Source organism: Branchiostoma belcheri, unplaced genomic scaffold, assembly GCF_001625305.1.
Source record: "Branchiostoma belcheri isolate BF01 breed outbred unplaced genomic scaffold, Haploidv18h27 scaffold230, whole genome shotgun sequence".
NCBI lineage: Eukaryota > Metazoa > Chordata > Leptocardii > Amphioxiformes > Branchiostomatidae > Branchiostoma > Branchiostoma belcheri.
The window spans coordinates 21,409-41,367 of NW_017803825.1; the positions used below are offsets into that span (position 1 = coordinate 21,409).

The 19,959-nt window shown below is 41.3% G+C and overlaps 1 protein-coding gene across 1 annotated transcript in view; it reads right to left on the minus strand.

The window, feature by feature from the left end:
- The window catches only part of LOC109470763, a 38,110-nt gene that overhangs the window by 14,266 nt on the left and 3,885 nt on the right, over positions 1-19,959 (minus strand). The window contains exons 2-16 of the mRNA XM_019769833.1: positions 18,971-19,190; positions 17,493-18,308; positions 16,508-16,641; positions 15,658-15,737; positions 15,016-15,172; positions 9,022-9,142; positions 7,577-7,712; positions 7,117-7,271; positions 6,473-6,616; positions 5,841-5,983; positions 4,140-4,213; positions 3,786-3,945; positions 3,307-3,418; positions 1,775-1,896; positions 478-554 (exon numbers count right to left, since the gene is read on the minus strand). Coding sequence (XP_019625392.1) covers positions 478-554; positions 1,775-1,896; positions 3,307-3,418; positions 3,786-3,945; positions 4,140-4,213; positions 5,841-5,983; positions 6,473-6,616; positions 7,117-7,271; positions 7,577-7,712; positions 9,022-9,142; positions 15,016-15,172; positions 15,658-15,737; positions 16,508-16,641; positions 17,493-18,308; positions 18,971-19,166 — 2,627 coding nt within the window. The 5' untranslated portion in view covers positions 19,167-19,190. The remainder of the gene's footprint in view (positions 1-477; positions 555-1,774; positions 1,897-3,306; positions 3,419-3,785; positions 3,946-4,139; positions 4,214-5,840; positions 5,984-6,472; positions 6,617-7,116; positions 7,272-7,576; positions 7,713-9,021; positions 9,143-15,015; positions 15,173-15,657; positions 15,738-16,507; positions 16,642-17,492; positions 18,309-18,970; positions 19,191-19,959) is intronic.

Genomic DNA, 19,959 nt, shown 5'->3' on the forward strand with positions numbered 1-19,959 from the left:
GAATCTAATAATAATAAAATTAAATGTAATTATCAATCAGGGGCTGTGTCTGATTGTTTTGAAACCAAACTTTTAAAAGGTTTTTACTTTGAACTGCAACTTGAAGGTAATAAGTATGCTTGCCTGTCTGTTGCTTGCTTGTGTTTTGCGATCATTAAATTTCATGTTGTGCTCACAAAATGGGAATACTCCTGAAAGCAGCTTTTAGATCACTGAAGAGCACTTTAAAATTATATATTCTTTAAAATTGTTTGCATCGGATTGTCAGAAATGTGTGAACCCATTGAATTATGACATTTGGTTGTAATAGGAAGTTAGATAAAAATTTTTGTTCAGTCACTGTTGTCATTATTCTGAATCACAAGAAAAGGCAATGGCAACCATGATATATGTGAAGAAATCACAGCCTCTTTGAGATTTAAAAGCAGATCAGGATGTCAGGAAAGAAAGCTGAAATTCACACTGCCAAAAACACACCTTGTATTGTTTGGATAGTAGACAACTGCATCACCATCAATGTCAATGTGATGAACAATACCAACTTCTTCCACCAACTGATGATGTAGTCAAAATCATATTACATGTGGGGGACAATATAACTATTAGTAAGAATTAGAAAATGTAAAGAACACTGCTTTAATCTATATTTTTTATTATAATCAATCTATAAAAATGCAGATATTTCACTGACAGGTGATATGACTAATAGATACTTCTAGTAATTATCTCCTGTGATCTCTAAGGATCATCTTCTGAAAAAAAACTGAATTAGCTACCTTGAATTTTAATAATCTCTCCAGTACAATGAAAAGCCATTTTAGTAAGGCCACACTACCTTAATTTTATGGATGACATCCTCTGAATACCCCCACACTAGTACGAACGGGCGAATAAAAAAAATACAGCCTCCCCCCACCCAAAAAAAATGAATACAAAGCTGGTATTTTGACTTTGCAGTTACTGCAGTCATAGCGACTTTTACAACAAGCCGACACATGCTGGCCTTTTGCAACATTTATGAGTCAGCACTGTACTGAGCTTTGGCAGCCTGGGTGCCATCTTCCATACATGGTTACCGGCTTCCTATTGTCGCTAACTACCATGGACTACAAAGGATGGTACCCGGGCCAGAGCTTGGACATTGTACATGTAGTCTGGATGCCATCTTATGGCTCCCATACCCTCAAAAAAGATTCAGTTTGAATTCAACTTGTTTGGTGGTGATCACATAATAAGATGACGTACATTTGTAATTAGCATAATTCAATTTGATTGATCATGGTATTCTCTACTAAAATTACATGTTAAAAATATTATATGAGATTGTGAAAGTCCTGTCCTTTGGCAGGATTCAAGTTTTAAAATTCCATCACTAATTAATATGCAAATGATACCAAATCTTGGCATTCTAATTAGTATTAATCATGAAAATTTGGCTCCAGCACTCAGGCATCTGTTTATAGAAAAACCTTTTTTTGACATGAAACACTATTTGTCACTTAACAATTTAGATCTGCATTGCATTACCATGACAAAAGAAACAATTCAATATAGTCAGAAAGTTCTTCTGCAAGGAAATTGACCCTGGCCTTTGTCTCCTGTATAAAGTGAACATAACAAATATCATCACAATATAACCAGAAATTCTTAAATCATGCTGACCACAATTATTACAAAAACGTATCAGAACAGCACATGTACAATGTATCATCATCACATGTACAATATATAATACACAGACATGCCCACTCAAACCAGGTTATTCCTGTCCTACCTCTTTCATCTTATCAACAAATCCACCATGGCCTAGTTGGTTGGACTTGAATGTCTCTGGATCTACGTCCACCTTGACATAGTCACCTTCTCTGAGCTGGTGTGTGGTTTCCTGTTCTTCCTCTGCAATTAATAATAGCACATAATTAAAAGTATCAGAGTCATTCTGTTATAATTATGCATGGTCTAACGTTATATGTATATATTATATGATAATCATTGTTTCTATCTTAAATTATGTACTACAGAATAGACTGTTTTGTTTGCTCAAATAAACCGTTAACATAAAGTTCCCATTTGTGGTGCCCCCCTTGCCTCCTCAATTTTTGTGTTGCAATTGCCTGATGTTTGAAATACTCAGTAATACATTGTGCATGTAGTTCCTCCTCTATAATAACTATTCTACATGTACATGTATACCCCATCTTATCTGATGATTTTAGAGCAATATAATTCTGTTTTTGCAACTTTTTAAAAAAAACTTATACCAGAGACATTTGCTTTCCCATTTAATTCATTTATTATTCTTCATTATTATTATGGGTTCACCACCACTTCGTGGTGGTGAACCCATATTGCTTTTTCTGATGTTTCTCCTCCTCCTGCCATATCTTTAAATGGATTCAGCTTCTTCATTTTAGGGCCTAAGGTCCTGAAATTTGGTATGGAGGTACAGTGGGCAAATACCCCTAGGCGTTTATTAAATTTTTGTGATACAGGCTTTTAGAATGGTTTTATTTGAGTTTTTTGGCTGTGTTATAGCAAATGTATTACAGTAACTGTGTTAGTGTGCCGTGTTTTGACCACGTCTGGGCATGAGTCATCACAATGGAATGCAGGGCATCAACCAATAGGCATGCAGCTTTCCTCTATACTTCTTGCTGATTGGCTGTTGGGATTTAACTTGATTAACACCTGCACAGAGCATTTCCATACTGACAGTATGTCTTTATTCAAGTGTTTTGGTAGGTATTTCAAGCTTTTCTGCTCCAGCATTGGAATGCGGGGCATGAACGTTTTTTATTTTATTTTGAAAATCAACAGTTTGCATTATGCAATTAAAAATCCTAACCAATAAAGTAGGGAATAGCTATCCAACTGTTGTTTTAGTTGTATGTTACTTCATATTATAGTTATATCAATGTAAATCATTGTTTTCCCTTGTGTTTCTCATTCTTTCCCTGCCATGTGGTAAAATGTGGTGAACCCATCGCTGTATTTGCTCCAAAGCAAATATTGGCCTTTCTAGTTCATTATAAAAATTTAACCTGTCTTTCCGGATATACTGGAATTTAAAAACACTGTTTTTTCAAACCTGTTTCTAAATGTCTTCTACCAGAAACTACTAGTAGATGAACTGTAAAACATTTTACTTTAAACTCATATAATATTATATAATATTATATGTACAAAAATGTCATTACAAAATTGCAAGGTAACTCACCAGAAATTATAATACCGTTCACTGACAGTGATTTTGTTGGAAACAAGATGAACATCTCAAAATGTGATATGTTGTAAAATGATTAATACCTGAAAGAGCTGGGGTGAGAGCTGTACGGTTGAACCACCACCTTCTTCCTGCAAAATCCACTTTTACCTGGCGCTTTTGAATCTTTATCACACAACCTGTTTTGCCAAGACACTGTGAAAACATGTTTTAAAAATTTATAAAACATATTTATTTAGAAAATCAATATGTACATTATGCCATATAAATTCAAGTCTTTCTTGAATAGGGATATTGGAAGATGGGATAGACTATGGTCTAAGATGGTCTAAGACTATGACTATGATTTATGATGGGATAGACTATGGTCTAAGGTAAATCAGGTTTCTTTTTTGATTAATAAAATGGTGTCCTACATGACTAGTATGTACATTGTACAATATGTAGCTGTGCCCAAAAGGACTTCTAGTATGTGCATGTATTAGTCAATTGTACAAGGAAGTTATCATGATGGACAGGTACATTTCATATGTCCAATTTAGATCAATAGTGAAAGACATACTGCCTGCATATCTTCATTGAATCCTCCATGATCTTTCTGCAGTTCCTTCAGTTTTTCTTCATCCTTTATCAACTTAACGAGGTCACTCCTTTTAATGGCCTCTCGTCCATCGCGTCGTGCACTGGAGACTTTAGTAAGGCAGCCAGGAACAAGTGACCATCTGTGCGTGTAAAAGTCACAGGACAAAAGTTTTGCCTGACATACAATTTGAAGTTAAACTTGATGTTAAATTAAAAAGTACTTCATTTGGTGAAAGTCAACAGGAAAATATTAATCATGCTACTGTTACAGTCACAGTGTCAGTTTAATGTTAAATTTACTAAAAAGTCTTAGACTTAGACAGATTTTTCATACCTTGCACCATTGACGAATTGGACAATTACATTTCTTCCCAGTAGACCAGAAACAGTTCCAGGAATGCCAAGAACCTTAGGAGCAGAATGCACAAAGTAAATTAGGTCAACTTTAATGATATTGACAACTGAAAGCTGTTTACAATAAATCCTAATTATCCTTTAATCAAAAGCAACTTATTAATACATTGTCTTCTGGGATTGCCCCCAAAGTGTTTGATTTTTGAGAAAAAGTAAATACATTTGTTTCAAAAGGGCAACTTTATACATGTACTAAATACTTTCAACATTATCTTCGAAGTCTTATAAATGCAGGAAATCAAAAGGACTATATTTTCAATCTTTCATTATTCCTTTGAAAAAGCTGGTTACCAGGTTTAAGCGTATTGGCCAAAATGTACATTTTAGAAATGCAGGAAATCAAAAGGACAGTCACTATATTTTCAATTTTTATTTCTTTGAAAAAGCTGGTTACCAGGTCTTTATCAATACAAGAAGGAAGACCGAAAAGCATCATGGGGAACTGTATGTACCACAAGATATATTATTTTTGTTTTATTGATGTTCTACTTGTCATTCATATGTCATTTTTGTTTTTGGTGAGTGAGTGATGGTTCATTTAATATGCTCATGGGACTCAGAAATTTTCCAGCTAGCAATTTTACATCATTCTGGGACATTAATTATAGGGGGACTGCATACCCTTTTTCATAAGACATAATCAGGATTTTGCCTCCATGAAAAATGGAGGTATTGTTTTTGGCGTGTCTGTCTGTGTGTCCGTCTGTGTGTGTGTGTGTCTGTCTGTGTGTCTGTGTGTTTGTGTTTCCGCACATTTCTAATCAACATAACTTCATAACGCCTTTATGGATTATGATGATATTTGGTATGTTGGTAAGTCTTAGGAAGACAAAGGTCAAGGTCAAATATGGGCCTCCTGGTGGATGACCTTGATACTGCAGCAGAACTTCCAGTTTTTGTATCTTTTGTCCTGAACATGCTATGGTCTTGATGTTTTGGTGACAGATTGCTTTTCTTGTCAGGAATGAGTGGTGTGAGTTTGGTCCCCCTAGCAGCTTGTTCTGGAACTGCAGGGCACTTTCTTGCAAATTATGCAAATGAGGACTTTATTTGCATAATTAATGAGGACATTCTATAATTACAGTGTTTTACATTATACTACTTTCATACATGTAATGTATGTAACCTATGGCAGGCAGAACATCTACAGATACTAATTATGCAAATGATGACCTAATTTGCATAATTAATGCAAAATTCTATGATTTCTTAATGGTGAATGATTGGGATTGTCATACTTGGGACATCTGTAAGTTAATCAAAAGTTAACATACATCACGATGCATATATTATGTTAATGCACATGTCATTTCATTTACATTTACATATCAAGCCCATATTTCATGGAGGTATGAGATCTCAGAACTCTTGTTTAGTCTTGAAGGTCGTAATCCGTAGGGAGCCTCCCAAAAAATCAACGTTATTTGTAGTACATTAGCCGCAAAGTGTAACGTCGTAATTAGCTCTTAATGAGACTTTAATGTAATTTGTATGATTTGAATGCATAATTTGTAATCACTCTACCTCACCCCACATGCCGGCCCTCATTATACTGTGGTAGAAAAGTCAGGACTACATAATAGGAAATTTGCTTGGACAAACAAATGCAAAAAATTCTTACTTTAAGCATTTCTTCATTCCAGCCTGTGCCACCTTCCTCTTGCAATATGCGGAATGTTTCACCATCTATTTCCACCTTTACTTCATCACCCTTTCCCATACCATGCTCAAGGGCTGCCTCTTCCTCTACTTCATCATTGTCATCTACATTTATCAACACACAAATCAGTTGGTAATAACTGAAAAATTTTATGTTTTCAATCCGTAATTATTCTTACAATAAATCCTACAATGCTACTATCACACAAAAGAATCACTGGTGACATTAAACATGTTTATCAATTTAGAGAAGTTTAATTTACTGTCTGACACATTGGCAGGATTAATGACACATGCATTTTTAAAGATCTATTATAATTAGAGACTATGCGTTACAAGTCATCAGTAACATACAGGTTCTCTATAACATGAAATTCAGCCATGGGAGTTGCTTAAAGCCATTACTATCATTCTTGGAATGACTAAAATATTTCACTCCATACCATATACAGTCTGTAACTTTCCTTAATTTAGCTTCAAATTTTTTTCTTTTTTACAACCAGGATCATGATATTATGATCAAAACAATGTTCATATCTGGTGCAGTTACATGTAAAAGAATGAGGGAAATTGAAGTTGTGCAGAAATTCTTACCACCACCACCTAGCATGGCTGCTAGGAGCAAAGGTTGCAGGCCTGCAGCACGGCTGCCAAGAAGGCCACCTCCTTGTCCCAGCTGCAAGAGGGAAAGTGCTACTGCAGCACGGGCTGCCCCCGCTAAACGGCTCCCTCCTCCACCTGAAGGAAAGCATAAAAAGTTTTTATTGAAAGCTGCAATGAAGCAACTGTATTAACAGCTGTACATTAAGCCATACCATATTGACAGTATTGAACTGCATTCAAGTCTTTTGGGGTAGGTAATTGTTGAACTTTCCTTCTCAAGCATTGGAATAAAGTTAACACTTTTTTTTAATCTTGAAAATCAACAGTTAGCATTATGCAAATAAAAAAGCAAAGTAACCAATAGTACTAGATAGCTATCCAACGGTTGCATTCTTAGTTACCTGGTATGTCATCACTTCATACTATAGTTTTATCAATATTAAGAATTGTTTTCCCTTGTATTTCTCCTTCTTTCCCTGCCATGTCGTGAAATGTGGTGAAACCATGCTACATTTGCACCAAAGCAAATGTAAAATGGCCTTTCTAGTTAAAATCTTAGTTTGCTAAGTATAAAATCATAGAAAATTTAAATGGAAACAATCACATCGTATAGCATTTAACAAAAGCGGACCTACCTTCTCCAAGATGCTCAAAAGCTTCCCCCAGTTGCTGCAGCTTGTGCAAGTTTTGTGCGTCATCGTCACTGCTGTCATCGCTAGATTCCCCAACACAAGATCGGCAAATGCCGCAATCTCCACATCCTCCATCTTTTTGCTCACATCCACAGGGGCTTAATGGTTAAACCAGATTCTATTAGATATTTTAGACTAAGGAACTGTGTTCTAGTACACAGCAGTGAAAAGCAGACATTTCAGTCCTTAGATTATAATCATCACTGAAATCGGAAAGTCTCTGAGCTATCAGAAATAGAAGTTATAGAACTGATTCAAAGCATTTTATCTAACATTTATATTTCAAAAAACTATTTTAAGGATTCAGTGCAGTGTTCAACTTTGAACTAAGAATACATGGCAGTAGATTCTGACCTAGATCTTAGGTCAAATTGATGGCCAAATTTTTGTTGAACTGACTGACCTGCCAGGAGGACGAAGTGGCTTTCCCTTCATTGTACATCCAGCCCCTTTTGCAGTGCATTGACGACATCCAACACACACCTTGCACACTCCTGATTTCCAATGGTGAAGTCCTTGATCACACATCCCAACCTGCCCTGGATTTACATAATATACTGTGTCATGACTTACACATTTATTTGCCTTTTTATATTATATTTAAACCCTGCATGAATTACAATTTACATGCAGAACTATTATTATACTTCCATACACAACCTAAAACCTAAAGTTTACAAAATGATATTTGGTATTTAACTGTTTCTTTGATCAGCATTTTAAATAAACTCCTCATTGCATAAGGTCATTTATCAGTTTATCATATTCTCCACTCAAAAAAGAGATAAAGACGACTATCTATTCTAACAGTTCCCAAAATGCAAACAAAAAGCACCATACACAGTGTTACTAAATCGAACATAAAATTAATTAAACTACTGTTAACATTTTCTGTATTGACAATCCCAACATTTTGAAAATTGAAAAAAAAAGTGAAGTGCAATTATTATTATTATAATAATAATTGCACTTCACTTTTTTAAAATATTATACTTTTATACATGTACAATGCAGGTACACCCTGATCTTGGAATTAGAGCCGATATGTGGAGTGTAGCACCCAGCAATAAAAAGCTGGGTGCCTTCCAGGCCAGGCTACCTGGCCTGTTCACCTGCATGGCCTGCCTAGCATAGCAGTCTATTCAGATCCCCCCATTCATATCCTCACAAAGATAAGACATCCAAGCAGCTGCACCCTCTAGCAGAATACATGGAAATTAAACCCATTACACTGGTGCTTATTATGGTACCCCTTACACACAGGAAGATTAGAAATAAACTGATCCAGATATTTGTTTGAAGTCCTGATGCACTACCTAGTTTTTGCCCAATTGGTAGCACACTGTGCTACCTGGCTAAAAAAAAAAAAAAAAAAAAATTTCAAACAGCGTACTGTAAACGGTTGTGGCTTGTATTAATCCACTAGAGTACAGTAGAGTAGAGTAGAATCTTTGGTCTGGCAGGAAATTACTCATATCCTGGGAGTCAGACTCGTCAAGTGCCAGGTGGAGAGTTTACACACAGGTGCTCGGACCTTGGGCAGCCTGTCTCGGACTCACGCCCTTTCTGCACTCCGCTGATGCCCTCTACCGGCTGTGCTGTGATACTGGTTATACAAGCCCCCTACAATGTAGGTCCACTGCCTCAAACCTTTGATTAGTTGCATCCCAATATAGAAGGCGCTGCTTGGATGTCTTATCTTTCGCGAGGATATGATTGGGGGATCTGAGTAGCCTGACGTGCTAGCCGGGCCATGCAGGTGGCCTGTGCTGGTAGGCACCCAGGTTTTTCTGTACACCCTCAATATGTGTACACCTACATGATTATATGTACTACAAGTCATTATACCTGCTGGGGTCTGCATTTTCTGCACAGCCTCAGAGTTGTATCTCCAGCTCTTTCCCCCAACTCTGACATGAACATCCCCACCACGATGAATCCGCTTCACTCTGCCAAACTTCCCAAGGGTCTGAAGCAATTAATATTCATTATTAGATTTGAAGAAAATTTGCTGACAACACTGTATACTTAGATCAAATTTGACACTAAATTACATCAATCTATATAATTCTGCACTATTTAGAAGCCAAAATCAAAATAGTCAGTATTTGGGGCGCAGAACCAAATCAGTTAATTGACTGCACGGAAATGACTTCTGACCTCCGACCCGAGGTCGCATTCGGTTTCCGTTCTAGTAGCGTGCTGTTAGTGCAGCCACTCTAGCAAATCCTCGAAAAAATCCTCAAAAATTCTCGTTCAAATCCGACAATTTTTCGGAAGATATGGCTCCCAAACGTTCAAAGAAGTGTCCAGGATGCCATTTGGACGTCGCCCTGCACAAATCGGGCGTTGCTGGCAAGGATTGCACGGGGATTCTGGAAGACAACGGCGCTGTGGGTCAAGGCATGCAAGGCGCCATGGCCGAGCTACAACAGCGCAAGGCAGAGCTTACTCAGCGCCTAGAGTTGAAGAAGCTTCAGCGGGAAGTGGATGCGCTAGAGAAGGAATTGGCCACAGACACCACTACAACCTCGCCACTTCCTCCGGCCAAAGACGGGAGCAAGACGGACGAAACTCAAGACGACGAACGCAAGCATGTGGATTTCGGGCACGCAGACATTACGTTAGCCCAGCTCCGCGAGGATGCCGCGCTTCAGAGCCTCGTATCCACAAAGTATGGGGATCTTGTCGGCGCGGGCAAGAAGCCAAAGAAAGGTAAGGCAATCCTATCTCCTGAGTCTTTCGTCCATAGTTTTCATTCAGCGGAAACGAAGAAGTATGACGAGCTCGAGATGGAAGAATTCCTGGCTGGCTGTATGGGTTTATTGCGCAATCCCGGCCTACCCTCTATGAACTGATGGGGCGCATAGCACTGTTGGAATATACGTGTAACAAACTGGCTAGGTATGACTGGACCGTGGTTCGGTCTTTTCATGCAGCGGCGGTCAAGCAAGCGCTCCGGAAGCCAGGCTCATGGTCGGACGACTGGGTAGCCCTGAAGGAGATTTACTTTGATGCCGATCCGCTCAAGATCAAGCCTGCCGGGTCCTCCGCGAGTCGACAGCCCAAGAAATCCGATCCTCCACGCTTCTGCTTTCGGTTCTCTAGGAACGAGTGAGCCGCTGATACGTGTCGTTTTGACCACCTTTGTGCTTACTGCTGGAAAAAGACCTCGCAGAGGTTCAAACACTCAGCCGCTGACTGCCACAGGAAGCAAGCCAAAGAGAAACGTGCTTCATCTACCGATAACGGGGCCAACGTCAAGTCGTCTTCCGCATGACTACTTCCGGACATGCAACATTCTGTCAGCGACAATTTGCAACATTCTGTAAGTGACAATTTGCAACATTCTGTAAGTGACAATTTGCAACATTCGGTACGTGACAATTTGTTATCTAGTATTTCATTGTATCCCGATCTCATTGAACAGTGCACTTCTGGCTTCTTCTCGGATTGCGACATGAACGTTGTTTATCTTAGTGATAGTGTTACGCAAGAGTGCTTATCACAGCCGGACTCTTCAGACGTGTCGGAGCCGTGTAGTTTACTCACTGCAGCACGTGCTGTCCCCTCACAAGAGGATTTATTGTTGTCAAATCTCCGCACGAGCGGGTCGGCTCTGGATGAGCCAGTGTCTCCAGTTATTTACTCACGCGAGGATGTATTGTTGTCAAATGTCCGCACAAGCGGATCGGACTTGGCTCGGCCAGCGTCCCGAGTAATTTCCTCAGGTGAGGATGTAATGTTGTCAGATCTCCGCACGGGCGGAATGGACTTCGATTCTTCTGCTGTCAAGTTATTGAATGAACTCAGCGTATGTACGTTCGTCACGGATTCCCCTGCGGATCGGCCAACACACAGCTCGGGTTCGACAGTCAGGCGTACCCAATTCAAGTCCGAGCGCATTCCAGTACCCACCAAGCTACACGTTTCCGCATGGCGAGGTCTCCTAGATGGTTTTCATGACACTTTCTTATGTGACTTCCTGGAGTTCGGCTTCCCAGTTAATTACGAGTCATCCGCGCAACCGCGAGTGCCGCGCACCAACCACCCCTCGGCTTTGCAGTACTCCAGTCACGTGGACAGGTTCATCAGCACTGAGTTGTCGCACGGAGCAACAATAGGGCCGTTGTCGCCGGCTACGTTCAGTCCCGGTTTGGTGTGCAATCCGTTGCAGACGGTGCCGAAGAAAGCCTCTCCGGATCGTCGCATCGTAGTGGACTTTAGTTACCCGCCCGGGTCTTCAGTTAACGACGGGATACCCACCGGGACCTATCTCGGTCAGCCGCATCGGCTTCGCTACCCCTCCATGGATGATTTCGTTGCGTTAGTTGTCAACGCCGGCCCAGGCTGCCTCATGTTTAAGCGTGACCTTCGCCGCGCATACAGACAGTTGTTCGTGGACCCTGCAGATTATCACCTGTTGGGATTCTCCTGGCGTGGTAACGCTTACGCGGACGTGGTCTGTCCCTTCGGCTTACGTTCTAGCGCACAGGCGTGTCAGCGCACGACCGACGCCGCCGCGTTCATATATAATAGATGCGGATTTCGTTGTGTCAACTACTTGGACGATCTCGGCGGCGCAGACTCTCCGCACAGGGCCGAGTTAGCGTTCGATACTTTAGGTCGGCTATTACGGTACCTCGGACTAATGGAGGCGGACGACAAAGCCACGCCGCCGTCCACTCGTATTGTCTTTCTCGGTCGCACAGTGGACTCTATTCGCATGACTATCGAAGTGACACCGGAGAGACTTTCAGACACGTTGGCCGAGTTGGACCGTTGGCGTGTCAAGACCAGTGTTCGCAGACATGAGGTCGAGTCTCTGTTGGGAAAGCTACACTTCTTGGGGTCATGCGTGCGACATGGAAGATTGTTCGTTTCACGGATGATATTGTTCCTGCGACGCTATTCGGATCGTCACCAGCGGGTGAGTATAGACTGTGAGTTTCGCAAAGACCTTCTATGGTGGTCTACGTTCTTACCTTGTTACAACGGTGTCTCCTTACTTCCGCGGACCGGCTGGACGGAACCCGACGCTGTTTTCAGTTCAGACGCCTGTCTGACAGGCTGCGGCGGCTTTCTCCACAGCACTGGGGAATACTTCCACGCCACTTTTCCGCCTTCCATGCTCGCGTCAAACCCTTGCATCAACAGTTTGGAGCTACTGTCCATCTTGGTTTGCACACGGCTGTGGGGCAAACACTGGGCCGGCAGCAGGATAGTAGTCATGTGTGACAATGAAGCATCGGTTACTGTGTTGAACTCTGGCCGGAGCCGCTCCCCGTTCCTCCAAACCTGCTTACGGAATCTGTGGCTCTGTGCGGCCGTAGGGCAGTTCGAGCTTCGCGCCATTCACATCCCTGGCCTCGAGAATCGCCTTGCTGATCACCTCAGTCGCTGGACGTCTTCCAACTACCACCAGAACGAGTTTCTGCGTTTATCAGCACACATGCACGTCTGTGAGGTAGAAGTATCGTTGCAGCAATTCGATTTACTGACTCAGTTGTAATTTTACAGGTCATCACACACAGCTTCAGCGCTTGGACAATGAAGTCGAGGCGGCCAAGAGGTCTGCATTTGCCGCCGGTACCTACGCTAACTTATGGACTCAGTGGAAAGCGTTCCTGTTGTTTTGTGAGTATTTCCGGCTTCCAGCCATTCCCACAGACGCGAGGACTCTGACCAGATACGCTCAGTTCCTCTCACGCTCATTGAAGAGCCCCAGCACGGTCCAGATCTACATCCACGGTGCCAGACTGCTCCAATGATTCCAAGGGTGCGAGCCTCCGCCATCTGACGCGTTCGAGCTACGCCTTGTCCTTTCCTCGTTCCGCCGACAATCCCCGCACATTCCGCAGCGTACACTTCCGATCACTCCGGCTATCCTACTACGGCTGCGGGATCATCTGGATCTAAATAGACCGCTTCATGCCACCTTGTGGGCGGCATACACTGTTGCCTTCTTCACACTACTTCGGAAGTCGAATCTCGTGCCTAAGACGACATCTGCGTTTGACCCAGGCAAGCACCTGACTCGGGGTGCTATCCGTGTCGCTTCGGACGGACTCGTGGTGCGTATAACATGGTCCAAGACTCTACAGTTCAAGCAAAAGGTCCTGTTGCTTCCTGTGCCGGCCATTCCCGGCCATCCCCTGTGCCCACGACACGCGTACGTCAACATGTGCAGCCTCCTCCCGGTTGGATCGGACTCTCCAGCCTTCCTCGTGCCGGGTTCGGCGGGCAGGTTGGTATCATTGACACATGACTCTCTGGTGGCACATCTCAAAACTCTGCTCGCGGCCGCTGGACTGCCGTCAGGTGACTACTCCGGCCATAGTTTCCGCCGCGGCGGAGCGACATTCGCTTGGCATTGCGGAGCAGATCCTCAGATCATTAAACTGCTCGGTGACTGGAGCTCGGACGCTTTCCAGTCGTACCTTGACAGCTCCTTCGAGCAGCGACGTTCGTTCGCTACTCTACTTGCGACCAGAATCAACCAAGGTTTCCTGGAACTGGACCGGGACGCAGTATAGACTCATACGAACTCTACACGAACTCTCGTTTATTGTTCTACTGTTGATTTATCCGATGCCTTTGTGCGGCATCTTGTTCTCATGTATATATCATGTCTTAGCACTTAAGTTTGACTACCTGTATTAGGCATGACAGGGCAGTCCTACGTATCTCCCGTTACTGCTACTAGCGGCCCTGCTCTGAGCCGGTTTTGTACCGTTTACATAATAGACTTGGCGAACTTCCATGTTAGTACCTAGTAGTTCCCGTTGTTCAGCTTGTCCGTCAGTTTCGCCTTTAGTATCTACCAATTTCGCAATATGCTTCGGTTCTTTAGCCCACTCATTGTTAGCCAGTTGTCGCCGCACCGCAGTGTCGGCGCTTGTTGTACCAATTCACTATTAGCCCCTCGGCACTTGTTCTACGGATTCATTGTTAGCCCCTCGGCCCTTGCGGCCTTTGTTTCGGCTTCCCTCCCTCCGCCTCCGGCCTCACTACTACACTTACTGCACTCTCCCCACCCTACTGTCTCCCTATGGGCTTGGTCTCGGTGGATTTGAAATGTTACATTAAAATTTTTACCAAGCCCAGCACCTGTATTGTCATCTTGAGTGAGAGTGCAGATAATTGTCAGTATTTGGGGCGCAGAACCAAATCAGTTAATTGACTGCACGGAAATGACTTCTGACCTCCGATCCGAGGTCGCATTCGGTTTCCGTTCTAGTAGCGTGCTGTTAGTGCAGCCACTCTAGCAAATCCTCGAAAAAATCCTCCCACCCTCCCACCCGTGGATTTGAAATGTTACATTAAAATTTTTACCAAGCCCAGCACCTGTATTGTCATCTTGAGTGTGAGTGCAGATAATTAGCAAGAAACAGCTGCCACATAAATATTCAATTATTCAATATTAACATAACTGTACTGTAAGTCTACAAATTTCCGCGGTATATTTAGATTTGCGGAATTCGCGGGGGCCTTTGTACCGCGAATCTATTTCCACGCGAATATGTTTTGCGTAAGTGTGCCCCCCCTCCCCACATGCATTCACGACGGACTTCGAGTTCAAGCGAAACACACGATCCACAAATCACCGCAAATCAACTTTATTCTTAGCAGATGTACGTAGTTGAGTACTGTATCGAAACCATTAAAGTTAAACTGTTATAAAAAAAATAATATTATGAGAAACCGAAGCGATAGCACTGGCCGTGTCAACCGCGTACCGCCCGACAAATTTTTACGAAAAATCTTTTGGCAGTGCCAACTACATTACAGGAAATATTTGCTTGACATATCTTAATAGCTATAAATGATTGTTTAAAAAACCTTTTCCATGTCATCGATCCATCCACCATGTCCCTCTTGTAGAGCCTTTATCTTCCCAACATTGTCTCCTATCCACACCAGATCTCCATCCTTGAGAATAGCAGAGTTTGGGTCAGCCCTTCCAACCTTCTGTAAGGCAGCAGGGTTGAAGCACAACCTACAAAATGCAACAATTATTGTTAAAATATTATGCTATATGTAGTCAGGGCTTGAAATACTGGGTGCTAAATTTGGAGCTGTGCACCTAAATTTTTCTGTGAGTGCAGTGCACCCAAATTATTTTGAAATTCGTAGGTTTACAACTATAAGATTTGCAATTTGTATATTCTTAACATCCAAGTGTCAGAAAAATATAAAATCATTGTTGTAACAGCTCTTTTCTTTAGAAATGAAACATAATTATTACTTTTTGCTGACATCTTAATACGGTGCACCCCAAAATATTTTTGTGCACCCAATTTTTTTTAGATGTTACTTAGGTGCAGCAGAGCAACTATTCCTACAATTGAATTTTGAGCCCTGGTAGTATTGAAGTTGAAGCAGTAAAAAAATTTGGTATCAGCAGCTGTTACACTGCCATATTGTCATTTCATATTACTGTTCCATGGTATTTGTTTGGCCATAATATAGAAAATTACTCACTTTCTCTTGATGTTGGAGAAGTATACAAATACATCTTCTTCATCGTCAACTTTTGTGACCATCCCAACTGTCCCAATTGCCTAAGGGATTGAAATACCACATATTATGGAGTTCACTGTAAAATGGTCACTGAAACAGCTACACGTAGCCAGGTGGCAACAGAGATAGAGGTAGACAATCATATATATATATATAGAAAAGCCTGGTTGGAGTGTGTCAAGAAGGAGAGTGCAATCTTGCTGGTGTGGAACCACTGGACAGAGCTGCTTGAAAAACGTGGTGTGAAGACTATTAAATATTAGCCAATTGCTGCCTAACCAACTGTCAGGAACAGCCCCACAGTCTATTAGTACATGATCAAAGATTGGACACTAATACTAGCATATTAAAATATCTTGAAAGTTCATTCTCCTGTGTGACATTGACAATCATGGAATGTACATGTACACTGTTAGTGTTACAGTATACTAAGGCCACACCAATTTAAATTTGTTGGTTCTCGGATTCACCTCTTCATTTTTCTGATTTGCAAAAAAAAAAATTTTGGTTCTGAATCAACTAAAAATGCTCATATTTTGCCCGCAACAGTTGAGGAAAGTCCTTTTCTTCATAGTTTCTACAGTTTCTCCATCTATCAATGCAGTGGCTTGATTAAAAGTTCAAAATTAATTGTTTGAATATTAACCCATTCTTTTATGTTGACATCATGTTGACATCATAGCATTTTGGGTTATAATAGGATGCCTAGACCTGTTTTTATTCTTTTTCCCTCTCGCTTCATTTTTTTTTTAAATCCACGAACCAACAAATTAAATTGGTGTGGCCTAAATGAAAAATAAAATGGACTTACCTGTTCCATGTCTTGTTCAATGCCTCCATGCCCATCCTGCAACAAACTCAATGTGTCCATATTCTCCACATCTAGCTTAACCATGTCCCCTTCGTAAATAGTTTTGGCCACAGCATCACATACAGCTTGCTCATCTGTGTGGTTAAGACAAAATCACCAGAAACTTTAACACAGTCATTTTTACACCCATCATGGTCCATTAAATTGCAGTCTGTCCAGGTAGAAATAATTTTTTTAGTGGCTGTTTCAAGTGTTGAATTTCTCACCCATTGTTTGAAGATAACCCAAAAAGCCTCTAAAAGCCTCTGATATTTCACACTTTTTCACAAGCAAATTGATCTAAATTAATTAAACCAGTTGTTTCTCGGAATCACCGCTTTAAACTAAAACTAAAAAAAAACTTTGCTCAGCTCATCAAATACAGTATATTAATCAGTCAAGCATGTCGGTAGGACGCACCATTAGGCCACAGCAAGTAATTTTTATGGATGACATCAGCGCGCATTAATTTTCGCCTGATTTTGGAAAAAAAATTGTTGCCTTCTGACAGTGGTCAACATGCAGAAAATGGGCAAAGATGTCTGTTGCCATGCCGGAATGTAGATGGCAGATAACTATGAAGAGAGGAGACAAGAAAAGGCTCTGATTTAATGTTTTGTTTCTTACTTTCATGCAGTGATATGTGATGCTGGCTGTGTATATGTGATGTTCCCACTGAACCATTTGTACAATGATTGAGTCAAAATCTTAAAATGTAGGAACCTTGTTTTTTTAGGCCCCCCTTGTTTTTTTTCGCCCGCTCGCATTAGATTTTGAGTCTGCGGAGGATGTTATCCATAAAATTTACTTGCTGTAGCCTTAGAGCAATAAATTTTTTTTTCTTTTTTTGCCCTGTCAGTTCATGATTTTCATGATTAAATCCAAGAACCAACATTAAACTAGTGTGGCCTAGTAGTGTGGCCAAGTAGGAGATTATTTAACTTACCAACAAGCTGTACAGCCATGGTGCTGCCATGAACATCCACCACAGCCCAAAGTTTTCCAGAGACATCAACACCATCAAAGAATAGCCCTTTGCTCTCTCTATTGATGTAGAAGTTGACACTTCCTGAAGAATCCACTGTGTATGTCACCACATTGCCTTGACGAGCCAGCCTGTTAGGCAAGGGTTTTATCCAAAACCCAGGCTGCTGTGCCATGTCCGGGTAGGAATGTGATGGTAACTTTTCTTCATCTATTGTGTCTGGATCTTTAGACGTGAACCCAATTCGCATAGAGCCTTTAAATGTTCTGCTCTGAACGATCTTTAGTTGAACTTTCTGTCCAACACCAACTGGCACTCGGCTGAAACAGACTCCACTGTTAAAGCTGTTTACACTACGAGCTGTTGTACCTTTGTTTTCAATACAAATGTTTTTCCCCCGAGCTCTTGGATGAAAGGTCATGTGTTGTTCTGCTGGCCTTTTTGGCTCTGTCAAGTCGGTGTAAGAGCTGGTCTGAATTGGTGACATTGTTCCAAAAGGAGACTCCATATGAGAGGATGTTGGTGATTCGCTGCTGAAGGATATCCTTAAGTCATCTGCTGTAGAGTTGGCCTCCTCAGATAAGCGACTTTCCAGTTCAGCTACTTCTTTTCGAACCTTTTGGATTTCAAGTTGCTGCTCAAGTTCCCTTTTCTTTTTTTTAAGTTGGTCAAGTTCAGCTTGTGCTGAGCCAGGACTGGTGCCTAAGACTCCCTGTGTCTGTATTCCAACAATTCCAGTACCCTCCACCCCGGGGCTCTGATGATGAGTCTGATGGTCTGAAAGTTCAGAAAATCATTGTTTAATGATCAAAGAAAACGTTCTGTAAGTTAGGCCACACCAATTTAATTTGTTGATTCTCGGATTTGCCTCTTTTCTGATAAAAAAAAAGATTCTGGCTCTGAATCAACTCAAAAATGGTCATATTTTGCCCCCAACAGTTGAGAAAAGTCCTTTTCTTCCTAGTTGTTAACGCGACAGTTTTTAACCATCTACATTTGTATACATGTAAATGCAGTGGTTTGATTAAAAGTTCAAAATTTATTGTTTGAATATTAACTCAGCCTTTTGTGTTGACTTCATGGCTCCTATCATAGCATTTGAGGCTATCAGAGGATGCCTATTTTTTTGCCCTCTTGCTTCAAAATTAATGTTGTTTTTTTTATTCGAGAATTAAGTGGTGTGGCCTAACTAGCATTGTAATCAGAGAAATCAGCATCAGTATGGGAAAACAAGGACAATGTAGGACACAAGCTAAAGGATACTATATGTATTATACACTTACTGATTTTAGGTTACAGGCGGACTTTTTCTATATACATGTGTATTATTAAGTGTTTGTTTATATATCTAACATACTGTATACTTATGTTTAAAGTGTCTAAGACAATAAAACAAATAAAGAGGGACATCTGAGGGGACAATGCAACCATAACCCTACCACTGCCTTGATGTAGCTGTGCCGGGTGGATGTCGGCTCCTACTACTTCCCTGTGGTGGACAGGTGCACAGTCACAGTATGCACAGGTGACTCCTCTGGCCTGTGGCACAAACTCATCACACTTTCTGCAGTTGCTGCACTCTGCTCGAAGAACCCCCCTCCTGTCCCTGCCTCGTTTGGAATGATTGTTTCCCATGGCAGTTGTATCGATCACCAGTATCTGTGAAGGACAAGCAATGAAAAAAAAGAAACTGACTGTATATTAACTAGAAAGGCCAATATTTGCTTTGGAGCAAATACAGCGATGGCTTCACCACATTTTACGACATGGCAGGGAAAGAATGAGAAACACAAGGGAAAACAATGATTTACATTGATATAACTATAATATGAAGTAACATACAACTAAAACAACAGTTGGATAGCTATTCCTTACATTATTGGTTAGGATTTTTAATTGCATAATGCAAACTGTTGATTTAAAAAAAAAACGTTCATGCCCCGCATTCCAATGCTGGAGCAGGAAAGCCTGAAATACCTACCAAAACACTTGAATACAGACATACTGTCAGTATGGAAATGCTCTGAGCAGGTATTAATTAAGTTAAGCCTGTTAAATTCCAACAGCCAATCAGCAAGAAGAATAGAGAGAAGCTGCATGCCTATTGGTTGATGCCCTGCATTCCATTGTGATGACTCATGCCCGAACGTGGTACACTAACACAGTAATACATTTGCTATAACACAGCCAAAAAACTCAAACAAGAAGCCATAGGCGACAATTCTCCGTGAAGTATTATATATTGCAACAAAAAGAAGTAGCCATTGGCGACAATTCTCTGTGAAGTGTGATAAATCGAACAAAGAAAATTGTTTAAACGCGCGTCGGCTCAGTCATCTTAAGACGCAACAACCAATCAGAGATGCGAGATGCCTACACGTGACGCGGGAAGGGCGCGCGATGCCCGAAATATTTTTGGCGTCAATAT